The 23,558-nt window shown below is 38.3% G+C and overlaps 1 protein-coding gene across 1 annotated transcript in view; it reads left to right on the top strand.

The window, feature by feature from the left end:
• Nucleotides 1-23,558, top strand: part of WDR64 (WD repeat domain 64) — a 103,083-nt gene that overhangs the window by 41,083 nt on the left and 38,442 nt on the right. The window contains exons 9-13 of the mRNA XM_073215737.1: nt 7,259-7,398; nt 15,877-16,003; nt 18,680-18,828; nt 20,906-21,029; nt 22,575-22,750. Of these exons, the coding sequence (XP_073071838.1) occupies nt 7,259-7,398; nt 15,877-16,003; nt 18,680-18,828; nt 20,906-21,029; nt 22,575-22,750 (716 nt within the window). The remainder of the gene's footprint in view (nt 1-7,258; nt 7,399-15,876; nt 16,004-18,679; nt 18,829-20,905; nt 21,030-22,574; nt 22,751-23,558) is intronic.

Genomic DNA, 23,558 nt, shown 5'->3' with positions numbered 1-23,558 from the left:
TATTATTTTTCTTTTATCGTTTTGTTTTCTATTTTACCTTTAGATCTTTGATCTGTCTTGAACATACTTCAGAGTGTGAGGGCATGAATTCTTAGCCTCTCTGACAGAGAAGGTGGCCAAGGGTAGGGCCTTGAAACATACCAACCCTTACGGTTGAGTGGGGAGGAAGACAAGAAGCAAGGTCACCTGCTGAAAGTAAGGGATGTAAGAAGCTGGAGGGGGAGGAGGACGGAAGTACCTCGGAACCTCAGACTCCTCATCTGAAATCCAGGGTTCTGATATGGTGGGGAGCCTTTAGCCTGGGCTTTGCAGTCACACCGTCTAGGTGCAAATCCTGGTCTTCTTACTAGCAGGTTATTTAACTCCTCTAAGCTTCAATCTCATCCATAAAGTGAAGCTGCTAATAGCACCCACGCATTAGGTTATTGTAAGAATTAAACAAATTCATATAATATTTCTTCAAATTCCTTCCCCCAAATTCACCAGGGCAATGTTTGGTTCCCTACAGAGGTGCCCTGTCTCAGCCCTGAAGAACCATATTATGAGCAGAATGATAGCTACAATCTCACCCCATGCTGGGTCATCTCTCCCATGAGGACAAAAAGTTAATTGTTTTTTCAAGTATACTGTGCACTTGAAGTTTATATTGAAATCTGTGCTCAGCTTTGGGCTTTCTACAACACTTCTTTAAAATTGGTTTATGGTTCAAATATTGCTTTAAAAAATTACATAGTCATCTAATGGAAAACAAAACAAGTAAAAACAATGCACTGGAAGTAAGAAGTGCTGCGTTCAGTCATAGTCTGGCCAACTAACTTAACCACCTTGATCTCTCCGTATAGCTCATTTTCCTTATCTGGTAAAATGAGGAAGATGGACTACATAAATTCTGAAGATCTCTTTTAGCTTAAAATTGTTTTAAAAATTCTGATTCTATTGTTGAAAGAAAATTCCTGTTCATAGGGAAATAAACTAAAATGCCCTTTTTAAAATTTGGAATCAGTTTGCCAATTAGATGTTTCTCAATATATAGTCACAGCTTTGTGTACTCAGAAAAATAAAGCATTAATTGGCCACAAACTTCTGGATTTCAACTAAGGACATCAAAAAAAGAAAGACACGCATATGGATCAGAAGTCTGCAAAGTAGTGTGTGGGAGCTGTGACTTGAATGGGAGCCAGTTTCCTGAGGCTTGGAGGTGATGATTCTAAGAACAAACAGGAGCCAAGTCTTTAAACTAATTAAGATTGTTATTGAAAGAGCTCCATACTTAGGTCCAGAATATATACAGGAACAAAGACTAAAATTAAATGTTTTCAAAAAAAAGGAAGGGGATGAATGCTTGTACCCTAATTCCTTGATCCCTGTTTACCCCTTCCTAAGCTGATGACTGCCTTGGCTTATTTACTTGCAATGGAAATTGGCACATTTCCTGGCCTGGACCACACACCGAAAGGAGGGGGTGGGCCTCCAGCAGATGAGGGGAGGAGAGGACAGAGATGTTGAGAGAGGAGGCTGAGAATCCAAGTGGTGAGGATGCCATGCTCACCACTGAAGTCTTCAGTTCGGTCAAAATGCCAATTTTCAACCTTACTTCAACTGAAATCCCACACACAACACCCACTAAGAGCATAACTGAAATATATGGCTAAAGTTGAGCCTTGATTTCTAAAATCTGACTGTTCTAAAAAGATATGCTGTCACATTAACCTCAACCAACTCCTTTGGACTCAAGAGAATACAAACATAAGAACTGACCAGCTTTCATATGCCTTATAATTTAAGTATTTTAATCATTTCTAGGGGAAAAATGTGTTGGTAAAGTTCTGGGACTCAAACCACTTCACTATTTATGGATTAAGGCATTTGCCTCTCAGTAACCTCAGTGTTCATTATAATATAAGATCACCATCTACAGCTTTGAAACCTTATTAATTATAGGTTTTCTCGCTCTCTTGTAAAGGCAAGAAAACATTCAAGTATATGGCTGACAAGAACTAATACTTTCACCATGCATAATTTATTGACTTGCACAGTTATGGAGCCTTTATTAGTAGAAAATTCAGTTCTTCTGTGACTGAAAACACATTTTTTCCCAGGAGACTACTTTTTCTGATTAGTGACTCAGCCAAGCACATTGCTAAATGTACTGTATGTACTAGCTGGTGACTCAAAACAATTTCAAATTTCCTGATCATTATTTTGGTAACCATCAAGAATTTTTTACCCAATAGTTGTCTCTATTGTCAATTTATAAAAGTAAACCCCTAGTTTGAAAGGTCCAGTATATAAAAATAATTACCTGCCTCCAAGATATCTTGGTGACTCTGCATGCATTTGATAATATTTCATTCAACAAATATTTATTATGTAACTGCTGTGGGCTAGGCATTATAAACCTTGTAAAGGTTAGTTTGTATTTCTAACCTTCAAGAATTCAAAATCTAATAGTACAAATAAGACATATAGATAGCTATAACACAAAGTGGATCAAAAGTCAACAGGTAAATAATAATAGTAACACTAATACAGATGAAATACCACAGGCATTTAGAACTTAGTGTCACGTCCCTTTCTGCTTTCTCTGGCTCCAGAAAGCTGCCACACACACTATGGAAGGATTCCATCACTATCAGTGAAAGCAAGCAGAGCTGAAGGACCTCTGGTAGGAATAGGACACCTCAGAAAGACTGGGTTTCCTTCTCAATGCACACTGGACAGAGCCCTTGATTTAGGCATTTCTCAGGTGGCAATCCTCTATTGCCTTCTTCTTCATGTGATACTCAAGTCATAGATTTTCTTCTGGGAATAGCCTGGCTTTATCCTCCAGGCAGGACAATGTCCATTTCAGGGGGCACCTGGCCCACATCTAGGACTGTCTGTGGGCCTGAGGCTCAGGGTTTGGAACATACCTGAGTAATGTGATGCTTCTTGGCCGTGGCCAGTGAAAAGCAAATGTAGACAAGATACTGCATTATTGCAGTTACTCAGTCTGAATCATGTAATGATAGTCAAGAGTTTTCTCATTACCTTTAAAAATTCCAGATTTCTCTCTACTGCCATTGTTGTAATAATCTCTTCTTTTGGAAGAGTAAATGGGGTAAAGTTCTTAAGAGCTGGAAGGAGTCTTGGAGATCAAAACTTTACAGATAAGGGAGCTGAGGCTCCAGAAAAGAGAAGGATTTGCCACAGCTCCTGCAATGAGTTAGCTGAGGAAACGAGGCTTGAGTCAGTTCTCTTTGTCCCAGCACCCTACTCTTCTTCGTGGACCACAGTAACTTCGTCACTGCAGGCTCTCCCGTCTTCCTCTTCTCTCTGGACTGAGCCAGCTCATCTCATCAAGGGTGATGATGCACTTAAGCCAAGTTGCTCATCAACAGGAGAAAAGAGCTTGTTAAAGGAAAGAAAATACCATCTTTTATGTGTGGCCTTATCTAAACCCTGGTTTAGTAACCACAACAAAATAATAAAAGAAGGAAAAGAGTAGAGAAAAGGAATTATCCTCTTATGAACCATAATGTAGTATTTGGAGTATCAAGTCTTATCTTCAGATTTGATGTACTTTCCCTTTCTATCTTTCATGCTTACCTTGGTGCTACTACTAGATTATAAACTCTCAAGAGCAGGGACGACATTTCATGTATTTGTGTGTCCATCTCACTTTTTCTAAAAAAAGCATTTTGTAAAATGCATTGTATTTTAGAGGAATAATAGTAGTAGTAGTAGTAATAGTCATGACCAAGGAATTATTCATATTAAACATGTATAATCCCATTTAATCTTCACAACAGAACTGTGACAGAAATGCTACTTATCCCCATTACCCAGATAAGGAAACTCAAACAGAGAGAGTTGAAGTGACTAAAGTTATAAAGCTAGTTAGGGATAGAGCCAAGAGTCAAATCAAGGCAGACTTTCCCAAAATAAGTATTTTTAACCACTTCGTAAGTGACTCTACTAGCCAACTCATTTACTTAGCAAACATGTATTAGGCACTTACTATTTGTCAAAACTGCTATAAAAATGGGAAATAAAAAGCTCACCGGATAATGGGCAAACAGATGCGTTAGCAAACAACTGTAATTGAGTAGGATTCGTGTTATAAAAGAAATCTGAAGAGAACACCCTAAATACATGGAAGGAGTCTTAACTCTATCAGAGGTGGGGGAAAGTGATCAGGGAAAGCTTAGGAAGGAAATGTTGGAACTATGTCTAAAAGGGTTTAAATGCTGGTCTTTTGAGAAAGATTTTTGGTAGGGTTAGTACCTAGAGTTTCTTTGTATCCTCAACATCTAGCACAAAATGCCAAGTGTATAGTAATTTCTCATAATATTTTCTTTTTGTTGTTAATAAGGGTAAGAAGGAGGTTTAAATTTAAGAAGATATCCCATTTACCCATTGACAATAGTCCTTAAAATACCTTGGTTGCTGTCTTGGTCGGCTCAGGCTGCCATAACAAAATACAACAAAATACCATAGACTGGGTGACATAACAGAAATTAATTTTCTCACAGTTTGAGAGGATAGAAATCCGCAATGAACGTGCCGGCATATTCAGTTTCTAGTGAGGGCTCTTTGCCTAACTTTCAGGTGGCATTTTCTCTCTGCACCTTCCAGTCGAAGTGAGAGGGAGGGAGAGAGCTCTCTGGTGTCTCTTCTTTTAAGGTCACTAATCCCATCATGAGGGCCCTACTCCTGTATTTGGTAAATAACATTGAACCAATCACATTTAAATCACTAAATTAAATTAAATAATTAAAGCATTTAATTAAAATCAATCTTTAGGAGTTAGTTTCCTTCTTTTGTGATATAAAAAAGTTGGATTATATAACTTCTAGTGCCCCAACTTAAAATTCTTTGATATTTTTATGACTCAGCTTCCATGATGGCATTTAATTATTTGTGAAATAGAAAATCTAATGTCTTAAAAATATTCAATATTTTGTAAGCTATTATACACAGTTTAGATTATGGTTTAAAAAGACAATTAGATCATAACTATGCATTAGTTCAGGTAATGGTAGTTGGTGTAACAAATAAACCCCAAAATGTAAAATGACTCAAAGATAATGGAAATATATTTCCTCTTCATGTAAAATCTAAAATCAGTTCTCATCACTCACCAGCTAAAAGCTAGTAATCTAACTGCCAAGGAATCTGGGGAATGTATGTAGCTGCATACATGGTAAGAGACAATATGGGTGTGGTGAACGGCAAGCCAGTCTGTGTCATAAAACAAGATGCGTGGGTGTGTGTATGCATAGGATAATAAATTTTTATTAAATTTTATTTTTTATTATCAGATTTCTAATAGACCATGGGTAAAGGATATGGTCAAACAGTACACAGGAAGAGACACAATTAGCAGACACACATGGGAGAAAATACTCAACAGCATTATCTATCACATAAATTAAACTAAAATAAAGTGTTATTTAGACCTGGAAAACAGCAAATATTATAAATAATGATGTAAATCCATGTGCTGGCCAGAGTTTGATGAAACTAGTATTATCACATATGGCTGATGGCCTTGGAATTTGGTACAACCATTTTGGAAAGCAACCAAACAATATGTTTTAATGTCATAAAAATGTTGATAGCCCTTAATATAGTGTAATCATACTCTTGGGAATTTATACTCAGTAAATAATCCCAAAGAAGAAAAAAAACATATAAATAACTTTTTATTGTAGTTATTGCTGAATAAAGTGAAAAACTAGAATTAACAGAACCACTTATCAATGGACAAATGTTAATAAACTTTGATGTAGGAGCTAAAGTGATAATTATGAAGGCATGGGCCCATGATCTTCCATAAATATAAAAAAATAGTGGTTATATATAATTTAAATTATTTATATATACATTTTAATACATATATAATTTAAATAAAATATATATGTAATTTAAAATACTTATATATAATTTTAAATATATATATTTTTAAAGGGTACAAATTTTGAGTTATAATATGAATAAGTTCTAGGATCTAATGTACAGCATGGTGAGTATAGTTAACAATACTGTATTGTATAATTGAAATTTGAAAAAAGAGTAAATCTTAAAAGTTTCACTACAAAAAAAAATGATAACTGTGTGAGGTGATGTAGGTATTAACTGTCCTTATCATGGTAATCACCTTATAATACATATTTATATCAAATAATCACATTGCACAACTTTTACTAACATGTTGTATGTCAATTATATCTCAAAATAGCTGGAAGAAAGGAGAGAAATCAACTTTCTTTCCAATATACATATAATCACAAGATGACAAATCCTTTCTACAAAATTTCAATTTAGCCTCTCTCTCTGTGCATTCAGTAGAGCATGCTGTGACTTCTTGGTAAAAATGCATATTAAAACAGTTTTGAATTTTAAAAATGCATAAAAACAATTTTTTATATATTTTGGAAGCATTTAAAATATAACTTTACATGTGTATCAAAGATAAAATGTTAATAGTAATGTTTTTTGTTATTGAAAAATCTTCCTAAGTACTTCCTGAAAATAATTCAAAGTATTTAAAAACAAATGGGAAAGTGTTACTCTTAACTCTGAAATAAAAGGTCTACTTGCAAAAGAGAGAAAAAAAGGTAACAGTGATTACCTATAGGGAACTTAAGTAGGGATTACAAAGGGAAAGAAGACATTTTTCCCCTAAATTATATCCTTCCTTACTGTTAAATCTTTTACCACGTACCCATATGATTTTAACAATTAAAAAAATAGTATCTATGCTATGATGATAACTACATGTAAATTATATACATTTACAGATATGTGCCAGAAGGGAAAAGGGATAAATGAAGACAGTTGATCTATTATAATGGTAGAGATTATGTGCAATTTTCCTCTTCCCTTGATTTCTTTTATTATTATAATGTTTGCATAATTTAAGAATGTGAAAACAAAAGAACAGCTGTCTAAAGTGCTCTTGGGAAGTAAATAAAGTATCAATGATACATTACTGCATGAATGGGTAGGAAAGTAGTGAATCAAGAAAAGGACTCATAAGATATTTACAAGAGCTCACATTTGTATGTGTAAATATAATTATTACAAGTACTTTTCCTTGACAAGAAACAGCAGCTCCTTAAACTAAGGCCAGCCTCTTAGCGATCCATATAGATGGCTTTGTGGGAGAAGCAGACTATGATTTTTATGTCAGCAGAAAGACAAGGAGTTAGTGGGGTAAACTTTGACCACCTGCATACCTGAGGAAATCATCTCTCCTTGTCCCTCCTTTTAGGGAATGATAAAGTGCTCCGGTTATGGCATCCCAACATCAGCACCAAGCCTGTGGGGAAACTTGTGGGGCACATGTTCACTATCACTGAGATTGTAACAAATGAGAAAGATCAACACGTCATCAGCCTTTCCTCTGCAAAGGTAACAGAAACACAGAAACAAAACTTGAAACCAACTATTGGAAAATCCAGAACACATACAATTTTTGACTGAATAGTTTATAGGCACTGAGAAAAAGAATGTTAGTGTGGATAAGGAAATGATGGGGCACTGCTCTCTGTGTGTAGTGAGTACGGCATATGAAAGAATGTGTTTAAAGATGAGCTAAAGGAATGCAACACTGGGCAGGGAGCCAATACTATCCTCAAGAGTAAAACAAAAGAGGCCTTCCCATTACAGAAAGCAGCAGCATCACTAAAGGCCAAAAAAATAAGGATTTTTGTTTTTGTTGCTGTAAACATTCCAACCAATGTAATAAGACATGAAAAAGTGAGCTATTAATATCAGAAATAAAGAGACTAAATTATTATATTTGCAAGTAATGTGACTGCCTCCTGAATATCCCACTGTATTTTCTTCTGGAAAACTCTTAAAACTTCTATGGTTTCTTATTTCTATGGTCTTGTATTGTTTTATTTTATGAAAGTTCAATAAGATCAGCTTAAAAATATTAGAACAGGTAAATTCAATAGGGTGGCTTGTAACAATATCAATTTATGAAAAAAATACATTTCTAAGTAAAAGTAGTGACTGGTTAGGGACAAAATGCTAGAAGAGGTAGTGTTCACAAGAGCAAAACTATGAAATACCTAGAAATAACCTTAACAAGCAATATTCACTATTAGCATTAAGATAACTGTGATGTTTTTCTGAGGTACTTCTATTTAAGGAGTGAACAGAAGGACATCCTGTGTTACTGCATGGGAATGCTAGACTACAAAAGACATTATCCAACAAATTAAGCTATATATTTAATATTATCCAGGATTATTTAAGTATCAGTTTACCGAGTTTAATGTTAATGTAAAAATACTGATACACAAGAATATCCTAGGTACTTTGGAAAATATAATTTAAGATAGTACTTTCCCTGTCAAATATTAAAACATATTATAAAGCTGTAATAAATGAAACAGAGTAGTAGTCAGAGAAGGCATAATCAGACACACCCATAAAACAAAAGAGAAAATGCAAGAATTAGTTCATGTGTGTACAAGAATCTTGTGTATCATAAGTCACATTTCAAATCTGTGAGCAGAGAACGGCTTGTTCATTACATGTTGTGAAAACTGATTAACCACGTAAGAGAAAATATGTAACCAGATCATCACTTCATAATAAATAGTAAAATATACTTCATATGTATTAAATATCTTAAATGTGAAATACAAAACCATAGAAGTTTTAAGAGTTTTCTAGAAGAAAATACAGTGGAATATTCATATAGCCTTAAGGTAATTCATAAGCATAACTTATATGACTATATAAACATTCAAACTTTCTTTAAATTACAACAATAGCTCTAATTTATCAAATGCTCATTAAGTGCCAGGAACTGTGCTATGTATTTCACCTATGAAATTCATAAGATGTTAGTAACAACCTTTAAAGTAATTATTGCAGTTGTGTACATGTAAAGAAAAATGAGCCCTAAATAACTTGCACAAAGTCACACAGCTCCTTAGTGGCTACATGTGGCCAATCCCTTATCACCCCCAACCTCAGACAGCCTCTCTGTGCAAATAAAAGAGGTTGAAGACAGAGAGCAGAGGGTGCAGGCATGCAACAGAAATCATAGAAACTGGAAGAATATCCTTAAACAAACAAAAATTTTAACGAATCAGTAGGGGATCAAAAGGAGAAGCAGGTAAGGGCAGAAAACAGACATGTGCACATAGTGCTTTTGGGATGAAACTGGTAAAAACTTTTGGGTATTTATTTTAATAAAATAATCAGAAAAGTGCCCAGAGATCTATGTAAAGGATGTTTGTTGCAATATTGGTGATACTGGTGTAAGAAATAAAAAAGAAGGAGGGAAGAAAGGAAGGAAGGAAAGGAGGAAGGGAGGGAGGGAGGAAGGGAAAGAAAGGGAAGGGGAGTGAGTAATCAGCATCCTTCTGGAGCACAATTCTGGCTGCCAAAGGTTCTTCTTCTTTTATTCCTTGAGGATGAAAAATACACATGCTTTGATGATTTGTAACAGATTGCAAATGGTTGTTTAAAAGTAGCTATTTTTCTTGAATTTTCACTTTGAAAGTGATATGAAGGAACCTGAGGAATGGCAAAGCTTGACTAGGCCATGGGTGAGCCTTAGAGCAAGGAGCACGTCCTAAAATCAAGTTCCAGGTGAATAAGATCAGAGCAAACCAGATGGGTTTCCAGCCTGGCCTGCAGGTTAGCTTAACTTCATCCTATCAATGACAACATCTAAGATGTCCTAAGTGAAGATTATGCTACTGACTTGCATCCAGGCAGTGTAGCTAAGAGAAAGGCCTCAAATATTGGGTAAATCTAAGTTTAAGTCCTGACTCCGACAACTACAAGTTGTATCCTTGGGTAAGTCACTTGAGATAGTTTAGCAGGATAACAGAGCACTTTCCCACAGGGCTGGTGTGAGGATTAAATGAGATCAGGCCAGCGAGCATGTAACAGTGCCGGAGCGTAACTGGGTCTCAATAAATGTCAGCAGTTTTCATATGCTTTCTTCTCTCCATAGTGGGGATGATACTTACATTGTTCTATCCACACGTTCTGAACACAGTGCAGATTATGGGTGTGGTATGTGGCACAGAATAGGATGAAGCTTTTGATAAAACCCTACTTCAGATGCTCCTCAGTCATTTATAGTCATCTCTTGCTGAGTACCTATCAAGTCTACAGGGTGTTTAAACAAACCTCTTCGACTCTCCCTGAGTCCCTGCTACCATTCTCACCTTCTATTTAACTGAGAATTTTGAGGTTAGTTCATTAACCTCCCCACTGAACCTCAAAATGTTTCTATATGTTTTCCATATTTTCTCCTCCTTTCCTCCTGCCCAAGAACAAGCACTTGTCTTCCTGTCTGATCAAATCCCTCGTTGTATGTTCTTAACCCAGTGCTGCCCAATGAGTACCTTATTTCATCAACTGTGATTTACCTTCTTATCCCTAATTTCACTATCTTTAAGGTTTCTTTTCCCCAATTACAAACCATTCAGTACTTATTTATCTTTAAAAAATGTCTGCATATCTATAAATGAATTTGTTTTCCACTTCAAATCTCCTGTTCCTGACTTCTGATTTTCCTCTAGCTGTTGATGGCATCCTTTGTTTCCTGTGAACCATAAGCAACTTCAAAGTCACTTTTGAGACTGCTGCTTCCCTAAGCCTACCCCTAGCCAGTTCCCAAATCCATGAAATTGGCCTCATATTGATCACCTCGCTCTTTTTCTCACAGGCATAACCCTGGTTCAGTCCCACCAAGGGCCTCCTTGTTGAAGGTAACATATCAGAAGGCACTTGCCGTCCTCCTACTTCAGTCTCTTCCGTGCCAAACCACCCAGATATTATGCTGCCATGGTCATCATCCTCTAACCCACTTGCAACCTTGTCAGAGCCTTCCTACTTCATCTTCAAAGGGCAAAATAAGCAAATACTTTTCAAATAATGCCTTATAAATAATGTTCAAATTCTTTTTATAGTTTTTACATTTTTCTATGGCCTGGAATCATATACCTTTTCAGCTTTGTTTCTAATTATTCACCTTCACACAGCCTAAGCTTCACCCAACTCTTTCCCAAAAGCTTTGTCTTTCCCACATTTGTCTGCACTGGTTCTCCTCCAGTACTGAGCTATTCTATTTACCCTCTAAATCTATGTGAAATATCATGCTTTTCATGAAGCCTTTACTAAGAGAGAAATGGAGTTCTTCTCTCTTTGGTGAATGAGAAATGTGAGCATTTGAAATAGACCAAGGATAGGAGGAAAAGCTAACTCTTTCACATATGTTATCTTTAAGTTGTAAAGATCACAAGTCTTTCCTGCCTTTAGCTCCCTGTGCTTCCTTTTGGCATGGGATTATTATACTTGATGTGATTGGGTTTTTCTTTACATTTTGGATAATTGGAAGCATCCATCACTGACAGCAGGGTTTTGCTACTTGCAGCATTTTGCCACCTTCTGTCCTTGCTCTGCTACTTGGGAGATTCTCCTTTGGGTAAACTGATTTGCAACAACTTCAAGAGTAAGAGTTACTTGGGTAAACCTTTCCTCAATTACTGCTGGAAAATCTTTTGGGAAAGACAGATATATGTTAGGAAACTTTTGCTAATAAAATGTAAGTGGCCAACTGGAAATAAAAATCACAAACTAAGGAAAAGGGATGAAGGCATTTGCTCTGGGACTCAGAACTCAACTTGCAATGCTCTTTGCTTATGTACAGGCTTTGTTGTTTTCCTTCGTCTGTCACCCCAAGGCAGCTCGCTGACAATCTGTTGATGTATTGAGCCATGGGGAGCTAATGTGCCTACAGAGACAATGGAGAACCAGTCCCTACATGAAGCTCCTTTTATTTGTGTATATTACTCTTTATTTGCATAACCTGGAACACTTTGTTGTCATTGCACAGGCTTAAAATACACTATGCTGTTTCTGATCTTTGCCAGTTGGGATTATTTCCTATGTGGCTCTTACTGTGTTGCAAAGTATCTTTATAATATTATTTTATCCTCCAGACTGTTTCCTCCCCTGCCCAACTCACAAGAGCTTTCAGAACCTTCAGACCCCTTGCATATAAATACACTCACATTTGCACACACACACACACACAAACACATGATTACAGCCTACCTAAAGTAACTCTCTGAGTACTCTGTTGACATCAACCTTCATCTCTTAGTAAATGTGGTTCCTGAAAAAGCCTGACATTATTCTTTGGCTGGCAAACTGGTTGTGTCTCAGGTCTGTCTTACTGGGAATCCTGACTTCCTGCTGTGTTAAAATGAGTCAACCAATATAAAGGCCCCTGATAGGTATCTAATGTTGTATCAGGCCCTGTGCCTATACCTCTTTTGATATAAACTCTGCTCACAAAGAATTAAAAATTAAGTTGAGTAAATAAAGCAAAGCTGCCAAAAAATCTCTGATGACAAAATACAGGAATGACAAAAAATATCAAATTCAATTCTCTTAGACAGTGGGACATAATGAAGCTGGTTTTGCAAACTGAAATCAAGAAGTCATCAAACTGCCTATAATCTTCTCAAAAGGCAAGGTTGACTTAACAATATCTTAAAACATTTTAAATGTTCACACCCTTTAACACAAAAATCCTGTTTCAAGGAATTTATCAAGAAGTCATGTTTACACTGCTAAGCAGAGTTCCATGTACAAGGGGTTCATGATTGTTTTCCTGAAAGAAAGTAAGAAATAAGTCTAATGTCCATCATAGGGGATTAATTAAAATAAAATATGAAGCATTCATACAACAGAATGCAGTCATTAGAAAGAAAAGGGTAAATCTAGGTAAACATGCCCTAATACAGGTGTAAGTTCATGCTGTATGTGACCTCATTTAATGTTCGTGACAACTCTTTGAGAGAGGTACTGGTATAAACTAAACTCCCTTCCAAGTGTGAAAATTAAGGCTCAGAGAAGTTAAGTGATTTGCCCAAGGTTGCACAGCTAGTAAGTATTAAAGCAGGATTCAACTGAGGTAGTCTGCCTCCAAAGGCAGTATCTTTCAACAATGATTAACCTAAAGAATAGAGCCAAGCAGCCCCAGAGGAATGGTAGGAAGGAAAGGGGACTCTGGCTTTTGTGTAGCTTGAAATTTTCTACTGGGCACAAATAATAATTTGGTAATTTAAAAGTTTATTTTTAAGAGATATGCTGGGTATCTTAATTTCATTTTCCATTTTCCATTTAACATACAGGAAAAATGTCAGAACAAGATAACAAAATTAACAGTTTTGGTACTATATAGCTAAAATACTTTTATTCTCATTAAGATAGTTATAAGAACTTAATACATTTTTGCACTAAATCCCCTATACAAGTAATGGTGAATACCTACCATTTTTACTGAGCTGTTTTACATACCCTAGTTTTCAAACATACCCTTTGTCTATAGTATGTTAGCTCTCAAAAGAGTTTGATAATCTCAGATATTTTCAGATCTTCTAATGGAAAATCATATAACCCTGATTTGATTCACTTGAGGAATAAAATCTTATTAGCCTCTCAAAGCCATTGGGTAAAATTAGGAAGACAGGCAAAATCCCAGCTTCCCTTGACAAATCAGAAAATAGTGATTTCCCATGGCCCTCCCTCTATTTAAATGATAATGCAAGTCTAAAGATTTTTGTCAGTGCAGTTTTTTTCATGGCACAATGCCAAGGTTCCATTTGAGTATTTTTGACAATGTCTTATAATTATTTGTCTTCTATCTACTTTCCTGCTGAGATTTAAATCTATTCAAGAACGGTAATAGAACTTCTGATCGTTTGCTTTTACAGCACCTAGCCCAGAGTTCTACAGTTATTTGATGTATAATGAATTCTGCACATCATGTTTGCTTGCATCTTTTCGTAACTCCTCTTTTATGTCTCTAAGACCAGCTCCTCCTAAGCATCAGATATTCTGCTCTAGTCACTCATAATAAACATCCACCAAGAAAGAGAGGGCACTTTTTCATGCATTGGATAATAGTGATGTGATTAGCGTCTATTGCCTTCTTTCTGTTTGACAGATTTAGAGAAAGGGTAGGAGGTAGCTGACAGAGAAGGGGGTTGACAGTACACTGTAGGTGACGGGAAGAGTATGCATACAGACCAGAAAGAGAAAGGGTTTCAGGGAACTGGAAACAGTTTGGTAGGACAGAAACAAAGATGGCTTATGGGGAGAGAGCTGCAGAAGAGCCTAGAGGGCAGATTGGGCATGATGAGGATGGCCCATGTGCCTCCTGCCTGCCCAGCGATCACTAAGAACACACAAAGCCCTAAAGAACTGAGTAATGAAGAGGAGAGAAGTGTGAAAAAAAAAGAAATAGAATTACTCTACAGAAAAACATCACAGATTTCAAAACATGTCCATATAAATTCAGTGAAGTGGAGAGTGCTGGGGTTACTAGGTCCATTCCAGACACAAGAAAACTGGGACTCAGTGAATTTAAATGATGGGCTACAACTGACCCCCCCAAACCTTTTCTGCCTTGTCCCCTATTCTTTCCACCAACCACAGTTCAGAGCATACACACATACAGTTGAAAGACTGCCAACAGTGAATGAATCTCAGCTAAAGCAATAAAATCAGAAACTATTTGAAGAGCTAAGTTTCCTTGGCACTCGAGTACGCTGTTAGGTTCTGCCCTGCTTGTCCCTCATTCTAGGCTCTGACCCCACATTCCTAGTCCATTATGCTTGTTTACTCTCTGATACAAAAGACTGATAAAGTTCAATGCTCCACATATTCCCCAATCTGCATTTTTACTAGAACAAAGGGAATGACTTCCATTATACAAGTTCTCAGTTAAACTGGCCTACCAACAGTATATGTTTGAGCCAAAGTTCTGTACCAGTGTTTGAGTCACAGGACTTAGACACCTTTATGCTACTACACATAAGGACCAACCTGTCTTCCCCATAGTGATGTTTTTAACTCAGCTCAATCACAAGTGTCTCAAATAAGAAGTCAGTATCTCTATTAATAAAACTACTTTAAAAGTTTTATATGTAGTTCTATAAAATAACTCATTTACTCAACAAATATTCCAATATAATAGGTTAGTAATAAATTCAATGTAAAAATATTATTTAAGGCTGATGCATGTTAGTAAAGGTCATCTTTGATCAAATCACCCTTATTTTTGAAGTTCAATCACACTGAAACTTGCTACACCACCAGAATAATGAAGAAGGCAAGACCAGTTATTTCAAGTGACAAAGGGAAAACTTGACCTAGTTTTGCTGAATTTGTATTTCATTGTTCTTTCTATTCCCTTATATCAATCTAAGTTATACTTAAGTAATTACATAGTTCTCTTTCCTTTCTCAAAGAACTCTAATAGGTAATTTCCCCACACTCCTACTGTATCTACGCTATCCCTAAAAACTGCTTTGTCTAATTCTCGTATCTCTGGGCAGGAGGAAAGGGAATTCTTAGAAACCTCATTTAGTAAGATGTTCCCTTATATCTAAGTCATGGAAGAGTAATTTGAAATCCTCTGCTTAAAATATATCTTTATAACCTTTATATATATAAAGTTTATGTAAAATATATAAAGTATATTGTTTTCTAATCCAGTGTAATGAGAAATGTGGCTTTAATTGAACTGTAAGTCATGAGCAGTATTTTATTACTCCTCTAAATATTATGTCTTTTTCTTCCCTTCTGTAATGATAGAAAATTATAGCTCCTTTAAGCAAATTTTTAATCACTGCTGCTATTTTCCTCTGATATTAATGAACAATAATTGAACCATGAACCAAAGTGGAGTTTCGCAAATGTGTGCTCACCATGTAAATCATACTGTGCTGCAAGTTTTTAAGAGCATATTGCCGATACTGAAAATGCTTCACCTAAATAGCTTTGAGCAGGGAAGGTAAAGTGTTGAAGTGGTGAACTGCATTCTTTACTCCCCAGGTTTTTAGGGTGTGGGATATACAGACTCTTTCACTATTACAAGTCTTCCACGACAGCCAGGGAGGGCCAGGAGACATGCAGATTTATTCTATGATATATGATTCCAACCACGGCATGCTTGTCACAGGTGAGAGCACCCAATTAGTGGCAAACAAAAGTTATATGACTTCTTAGCCTTTTCTAAACCAGCACTTGATCACTACCTAGAAGAAGAACAAAACTGGAAGGGGAATTTATAAACTGTGATTCATCACAGCAGATATTTAATTCATTTCTGCCCTTTCCTGTCTTTTCATGGCCAGTGGGTAAAATGTGAAACTACTTCTCTGAAAACACTAGGTCAGTACTCTAAAATCCTGAACTTCGGAAGATGTGGCTTGGGCTAAGCAGAGAAGTGGGAGGTAACCTGAGGCTCCACATACAGCACATTCAGCTGTTTGACTCTTGAAGCAGGAATCAGATCCACCTTGGAGCGGCCGAGCCAGCATGATGATTCAGTGCCCCTTTTCTACAGTGAGCTGGTTTGGCCCCACACATTGATACTGAGATGGTCACTCAGTAAGGAGGGTGCTGACCCTCCTACCTTCCTTTGCTTCTAGGCAAAGAACAGTGGAGAGAAAGGACAGACTTCCAGGTAGTGGATCCCCAGTGCTGATGCCTACAGATTTGGGGCATCCTTTTGTTGCCTCCTTTTCTTGCTGCCTTTTAGAAACACATGCTTACTAGAGAGACAAAAGACTCCACCAGGTATTCAGGTTGAGCACTGTTCAAATTCATACCCTCAGACTTTAGAAGAAAATGAATGTTATTAAGAGTACTTCTTCCAACTGGAACACCCAACCAGAGTCATTCCTAAGCATTTTCCCACTGACCACCTGCCCTGAACTCCTAATGAGAGGAGGAAGTGGTTGGTACTGTCTCTGCTAGTGGAGAATATAATTATTTTTAACTTTGGGATTTGGAGGGAACTTGCACTTCATGCTTGATAGGGAATTTTCCACCTTGTAGAAGAGAACGTAACTCTAGGTGCAAATGTCTGCCCACCCCCACCCCACCCATATCACCTTCTTTAAAATACCATGCTAATGACTGCAAGACCCAACTTCCATGTTTGATTATTGGGTTTAGCATTTCAGTCCCATTCATCATCTGAGTAACTAAGGACTCAAATATCAAGGAAAAAAAAAAAAAAGAACAGAGCATCAAGATTTCTTAGCAATTTTATGTAATTCTGATAGCACTTTGTTTACAAAAATATAGAGCTCTGCATATCCTTAATCATTAAAATTGACTGCAGCCATCAACCTGACATCAGAACTATATGCAGCCTATTTTTCAGATTTTAATTTGTGCTTTGATTTAAATGAAGTAATCTTCTAGACCCAGCGACAGCAGCACCGCATTCTGGAAATGCTGTAGAATATGCTGCTGTCGTGTCACTGTTGTGACAGCTACCATTTGTATAGTTCTTTCACAGAGGGCTTTCATGTACTTTATTTCATTTATCTGCATATTTACCACTTGAGGTTGGACTTAGTATTTGTTCGACTTTATAAATGACCAAACTGAATATTAAATAGTTCAGCTGACTAGTGGAAGGGTGCAAGGTTGACATGTGGAGCTGGGATCCCATCCCAAAGCTTCTGACTCCCGAATTCACATTCTTTCTCTGTACTGCACTGTTTCCACAGTAGCAGTACAACCAGCCAAAAACAGAGAATTACCACTTGTTAATCAGCACACCCAGCTCCTCTGGTGGCCGCTTTGAACACGGTCCCCATCAGTATAATGGTAAAGGATCTACTGAGAAGCCCAGCTGTTGTTTGATTATCTACTTACACTAGTCCTCTCATCTTTCCATACTGAGGTATCCTAACTGAGAAATACTACCAGAAGAGCCATCTCTGTTCTTTACACATGAATAGACACTACCTTAAAATTGAAACACTTTAGGAATATGTTAGTAATTCCTGCTGAAACTTTTCCTTCAGTTGAGATGTCTTTGGAGAGACTTGGCAAACCCAATACAAGAGATTGGCCTTTGGCAATTTAATCTCCATGTCAATAAAACCGATAAGAGGTTTCATTTTTGTTTTAACTATGAACTGCTTTGAGATTCTTATTTATATTTCTAGACATTACACTCAAATGAAATCCATGGTTGATTTTGAGAGAGAAATCCTACTTGCCATTTATGGTATTAATATAAGCTGAAACCAAAGACCCATAGAGACATGCACATAAGGGGTGCCTGCTGTCCATCTACTTCATGTGGTAATTTCGAAGTTAACCTTATTTAATACTGATGTGGCAGGCTGTGGCTCACAAGCATTCTCATCCATTACATTTAATAAGACCATGTTCACAGAGTGCTCTATCAGTCTTTGGTTGAAAGGGGCTCTCTAACAACAAATTGCAACTGTTAAATGGAAGCTTACCTGCGGCAGAAAGCTGGCCCTCACCATTATCACTGTACATGTGCAGCAGGCACCCTGCAGGAGGAGAAAGTAGACTATAGGTGACAGGAAACCAGAGATTGCTGAAAAGAGGCTATCAATGAATCTGAAAGGCCTGCACTTAAAAACAAAGCCCCAAATGAATGCTTTTTTCTGGCTGAATCATATGTGCTTTATTTATGAAAAACATGTTAGAGTAAATGAAAGTATTTCACCTCCTCAGATTTCCTAGGCTTTGATTACTAATCTCACTGATTGGCTGATTCTAAACACAACTGATTGGATAAAAACCTTTGTGATTCAAACCATCTATTATTGGATATTTGAGATTCTTATTTCTCTCCCAGGGTCCAGTGTCATGGACATGTATCCTTTGACTAGGATGGTACAAGATACAAAACAGGTTCCTCACACTCACGAACGAGAAATCAATGTCATGCTTTACAACAAATATTTTCACCAAGTACTTACTATCTGCTCTGAGTCCATAATTAAGGTGAGTACATATTGGCTCCAGAAAGAAAAAGGCAAAGTAGATAGAATTTTCTCTCCTTATGGGTGACTCTTTGACTAATTAAGGAAATGTAGAGGCCCTACATTAGAGCTGTTTTTAAAGCTTTTGTGAACACGTGAGTAACAGGAATGGTAAACCAGCTCAGAATGCTTGCTGTTAAGGTACATGCTCAATTAAATAAGTTTTTATGATCAAAATAGGAATTTTAAAGGACATATATCAAGGAGAGAGAAATAGTGCGTATAACATATATATATGTGTGTGTGTGTGTGTGTGTATATATTCTTAACTGAGCTATGGGCAGAGTGTATGTGAAGGAAGAGAAAGAAATCTATAGATGTTTACTGTAACACCTATAGGTAGGTGTGGGGTATGTGCCAATGCCTTAAATCAATCATTTTATTCAATCCTCACACTAGTTGTCTGTGGACAGATAAAGAGCTCCATTTTAAAAATGAGGAAACTAGGACCCAAATCATGTAACTAGTAAGCATCATGGCTGGGGTATGAACCCAGGTTTGTTTGATGTAAATAGCCATGTCCTTTCCTCTGCATCCTCTGGCCTTGTCACTGCGGTTCTCCCCATAGGCCAAAGTACTTGGCCATTCTAACTGCATCTATAATTACTCTCACTGAAGTCAACTGGAGGCGTCTGCTTCAAGTGTTTACCCTTTAATTTCATGCATACTGTCCAAAAGGAGAGGCATGCAGCAGCAGAGAGCATTCCTCTGGGGACCTTTCTAATCCCCTCTCAATCTCTGACCTTCTGGGCTTGTCTGCTGGAGACTCACTTAGGCCCAACTCTCCTGAGTTAATTTAATTCTCACTTATTTCTGATAATGCCTACAGAAAAGCAGAGAGAAACTAAAACGAAAACCTGTCCTGCTCTCATGAAATACTGCCCTCATTAGGGTAAGATGCCTTCCCTGTCAGGGGAGAAAGGGGAAGGGACACATCTAGGTGAGTCGGCATGCCTGATGGGTTAGGGATGGATCACACACAGGCTAGGAAACAGACGACCTTTGAGACCCACTCATGCAGTGATACACGTGCCCCTTTCTCCTTAAGGACCCTGTCTATACGTGGGGTGGGGGGGTGGGGTGGGGCACACAGAGGTTAAGGGAATGAGCTCAGGGCAGACTGGGTTCATTCAGATCTTAGCCCTGCCCTTCCCCTCACCCTTTGTCTCCTGGCCCAGGGCTATTTCATCAGCTCCTCCTGCTCTCCGTCCAGCCACACAACCTTCGTTCCTTCAGTTCCCTGGAGGAACAACGCACCCTCCCATCTCTGGACCTTTGCTTTTGCTGTCTCTGTCACTGAACACTCTGTGTATGACCATTTTGTGTTGTCAGTTCAGTTTCACCGCTCACAGGCAGTATAGTTAACGTGTGAACAAGGCAGATCTGGGAAGAGGGACAGATTCAGACCAAAAGACTACATGTCTAAAGTCTCTATTGTGTTTCCAAAGAGAGAGATTGATGAAATACAATATGTTTCTGGATTTTCTGATTATACCCAGCCTAATTACATAGCCTTCTTTGAAGTCTCAGCCTCTCTCTCAAGAGCTGGCCCCATGTCCCTAATCAGAGCAGTGCTTGCAAGGGCAGTGAGCCTTCTTCAGAGTTCTTTCAGGTTCCATGCTGCTAAGCACAGATTCTGGCCCATGCGCCCTGGCCAATATGGATGAGTGTCAACAGAGAAAAAATAGTTTGATTTATTTTGTCTGCTGAATTTGAAATTGTTACATTTCTATCTTGCTGCTAATCTTACTTCATGTGTACAGTAATAAAACTGGCCACTTCCTCCACCACCAGGGGCTGCCTGGAATAGAGTCACTGCTGGTCTCAGTCACCTACACACTCCAAGATAGCTCAGTAACCATTAGGCTGCACTACATCTTTTAGAACTTTCCTTGATCAAACCAGCACTCCAGGCAGGATGTTGGGAAAGATGTTAGATGTGCATAATACAAATTTTGAAGCTGTTGTGAATATTGTAAAATTTTTATAAGAACTGAAGGATGTATGTGTTATTTTATTTTTCTTGCTCTTTCCTATAGGTATGGGAACTCGAAACTGGCCTCCAAATATACGAGATTTTAGATCCTCATGGCTTCAACGTTGAACTGACTTCTGCAGCTGTTGATGAAAGTGGACTTATTTTTGCCACAGGAGCATATAATGGTCAGACTAACATCCAGAATATGTCCTCCCTGCCTCAGTATCCTGAGAATTTGTGCTAGGAACTCAGTAGTTGTTTGGGTTAGAGGCGACCATGAGTCAGGCTGGGATATGTAATGAGTGTGTCCTCAGATTGCTGTGTCTGACTGCACGTTCTGAAAAGCTCTTCTCTAATGGGTACTACTGCACTGATATTGGTGTTCAAATAATCAGCACTCACATTACACTTACATAATTGCTTTACAGTTTGCAGAAATCTTTCACCTACAGCATCTCAATCCGTGTTTGGTGGGATTTACCTGTTTTGAAACTGCTCTCAAGCAACTGCTCATTCTGACTTCCCACCACCTAGGAAGGGCTGAGCAGTTCCCCTCCGTGCTCTCAGCCCCATGAAATCAGACTGTGAGAACCAAGGCAGCGGGAAATCTGGGCCATCAAACTGTGGTCCACATACTCTGGAATGAATGAGAGCATGACCCTTTCTTTTAATTGTTTGTATGATGGTTTTCCTACAAGAACCTAAAGTCTCCGAGAGCAGGAATCCAGCCTATTCACTCTTTGTTCCCAGGTCCTCCCATAGTGCTAGGAAATAGGGAGAATTTAGTCAATATTTGATGGCGTTGTTAGTGAACAAACAAATGGCAGGAGTTATTGTGTGGCCAGTGGAGAGGAAACCAGCACAGTGGGCACATTCTGGGTGTCCGGCAGGATTAGGGTTTAGGGATGAAGAGTCAGGAGAGGAGGCAGGGGTAGGGCCCAGGGAGAGGGAGGGGAGAGCACTGTGAGGGGCAGTCCGTCCTCTGGACTCTAAACCTGAGGTGACCACTATGAAAGCCCTTGTCTGAAGGTAATTCCTACTGGGTAACGACTTGAGCAGGTGTTCAAGAACTACACTGACTGCCATACCTCCCGGCCCCTTCATCAAGCTCCCCTAAATCAAAGGAACGAAGTTAACTGTAAAAGGAGAATGCTGTCAAAGGGAAGAAGAAACTCAGCATCCCTTTCACATTTCCTTCCCATGTAACCAATGAAACACCTCAACTCAAAGCTTGGCAGTTTCCTACTTTCCAGAATTCTCCTAAACCTTTTATTACCCAATTGGATCCAAAATCTTAAAACATGCCAGCATTTTAGGAAATGTGACATTATTGGAATGATCTTTCATTATTAACAATAATCACAGCATGATAGTAGGTAGGTAGATAGAGAGGGGAATTTAACAAACTGGAAAGCACCAAAGGATAAAGGCAGAAAAGATCCTTTTTAGACCAAAGCTCAGATGGGCAGACTGAGAGCTAGAAAGAAAACTGTCACAAATTTGAAGACATTGCCTGCTTCTGTTCATTTTTATCAGCCTGTGACAAGTCGGAGAATACAGAAATATATTTTGTGTATAGCAAAGCTAGGGACACTCATACATCAGTTTTAGTAGAAAATACAGAATAAATTGTTGGCAGAAAGGTTTCAATGAGATCACTTTTGTCTGAGATAAGAGCCATGCTTTCCATAAATTACTTTTACCCAATGGTCTTTTCTCTGTGTGCTCAGGGACAGTTAAAATCTGGGACTTTGGCAGCGGGCAGGAGCTGAAGGTGTTGCCAGCAGGGAAAGACTGGAAGGAGGATGAGCACTGGGTGCAGAGCCTGTTTTTCCTGAAAGCTCAGGGAAAACACGAGAACTTGCTCCTCGCCTTGGAGCGCAAAGGCAAGATCAAGATGATCCAGGTTTGCAACCCCATTTTCATGTTTGTCCTCCTCTTGGGAAAATTCACTGAGTCAGTGATAATCCCCACTTGACTCCCCTCTTGCCAGCCCTCTGGGGAGAGGATTTCTCCACCAGTCTTCCAAGGATGCTCCGAGATAATCTTGCCCAGATCCAGGAAAAGAGCAAAAAAGAACTGGTGCTCAGCATCCTGCCCATCCAGGTTGGCTGGAGGATTTAGGCAGGAACCTCTGGAGCAGATATCAGAAAGGTTAAATTTACACACAGTTGCCACATCTGACTTGTTTCTGCCTCCTTTGGGGATAATTCGTTGGCACAGCTGCTCCCCAGCAGGCTCTGAAGAGGGAGCAATGATTCCTCCCTGGCCCTTGTAACCATGATGCATTCAGGGATGCTCAAGTCACTTTTTCAGATTATCACCAAAATTGCTTTGTTTACTTTAAGGTTAATGAGTCAATCTGCTCAGGGCTGTTTTGGGAGGATTCAGTAGGTGAATTAATTTTTTTCTGTGAGTCTATTACCACCTAAGAATGCTAATGGCTTCTTCCAATTTAAAATGAAGGCTAGATCATCTATCCTGGCTATTGAGTGGCTCTTTCCCTGCCTAGAACTCAAGGACTCATCACTTTTATTATTCCCCTCCTGAAAGCTAAAATGAGAAACAAAAATACTGAATTAGGACAGTGCTCCCAAAATACCAGCATTGATTACAAGGACTGGTGGTCCTACTGCTGGCAAAAAAGAAAAAGGAGTGAAAAACTTCCCTGACTCAGTATATGCTTCTCTTGCTGTCTGAGGAGTCCGAAATAG

Source organism: Manis javanica, chromosome 11 (genome assembly GCF_040802235.1).
Source record: "Manis javanica isolate MJ-LG chromosome 11, MJ_LKY, whole genome shotgun sequence".
Classification (NCBI taxonomy): Eukaryota; Metazoa; Chordata; class Mammalia; order Pholidota; family Manidae; genus Manis; species Manis javanica.
This window is presented reverse-complemented; position numbering and strand designations above follow the sequence as displayed.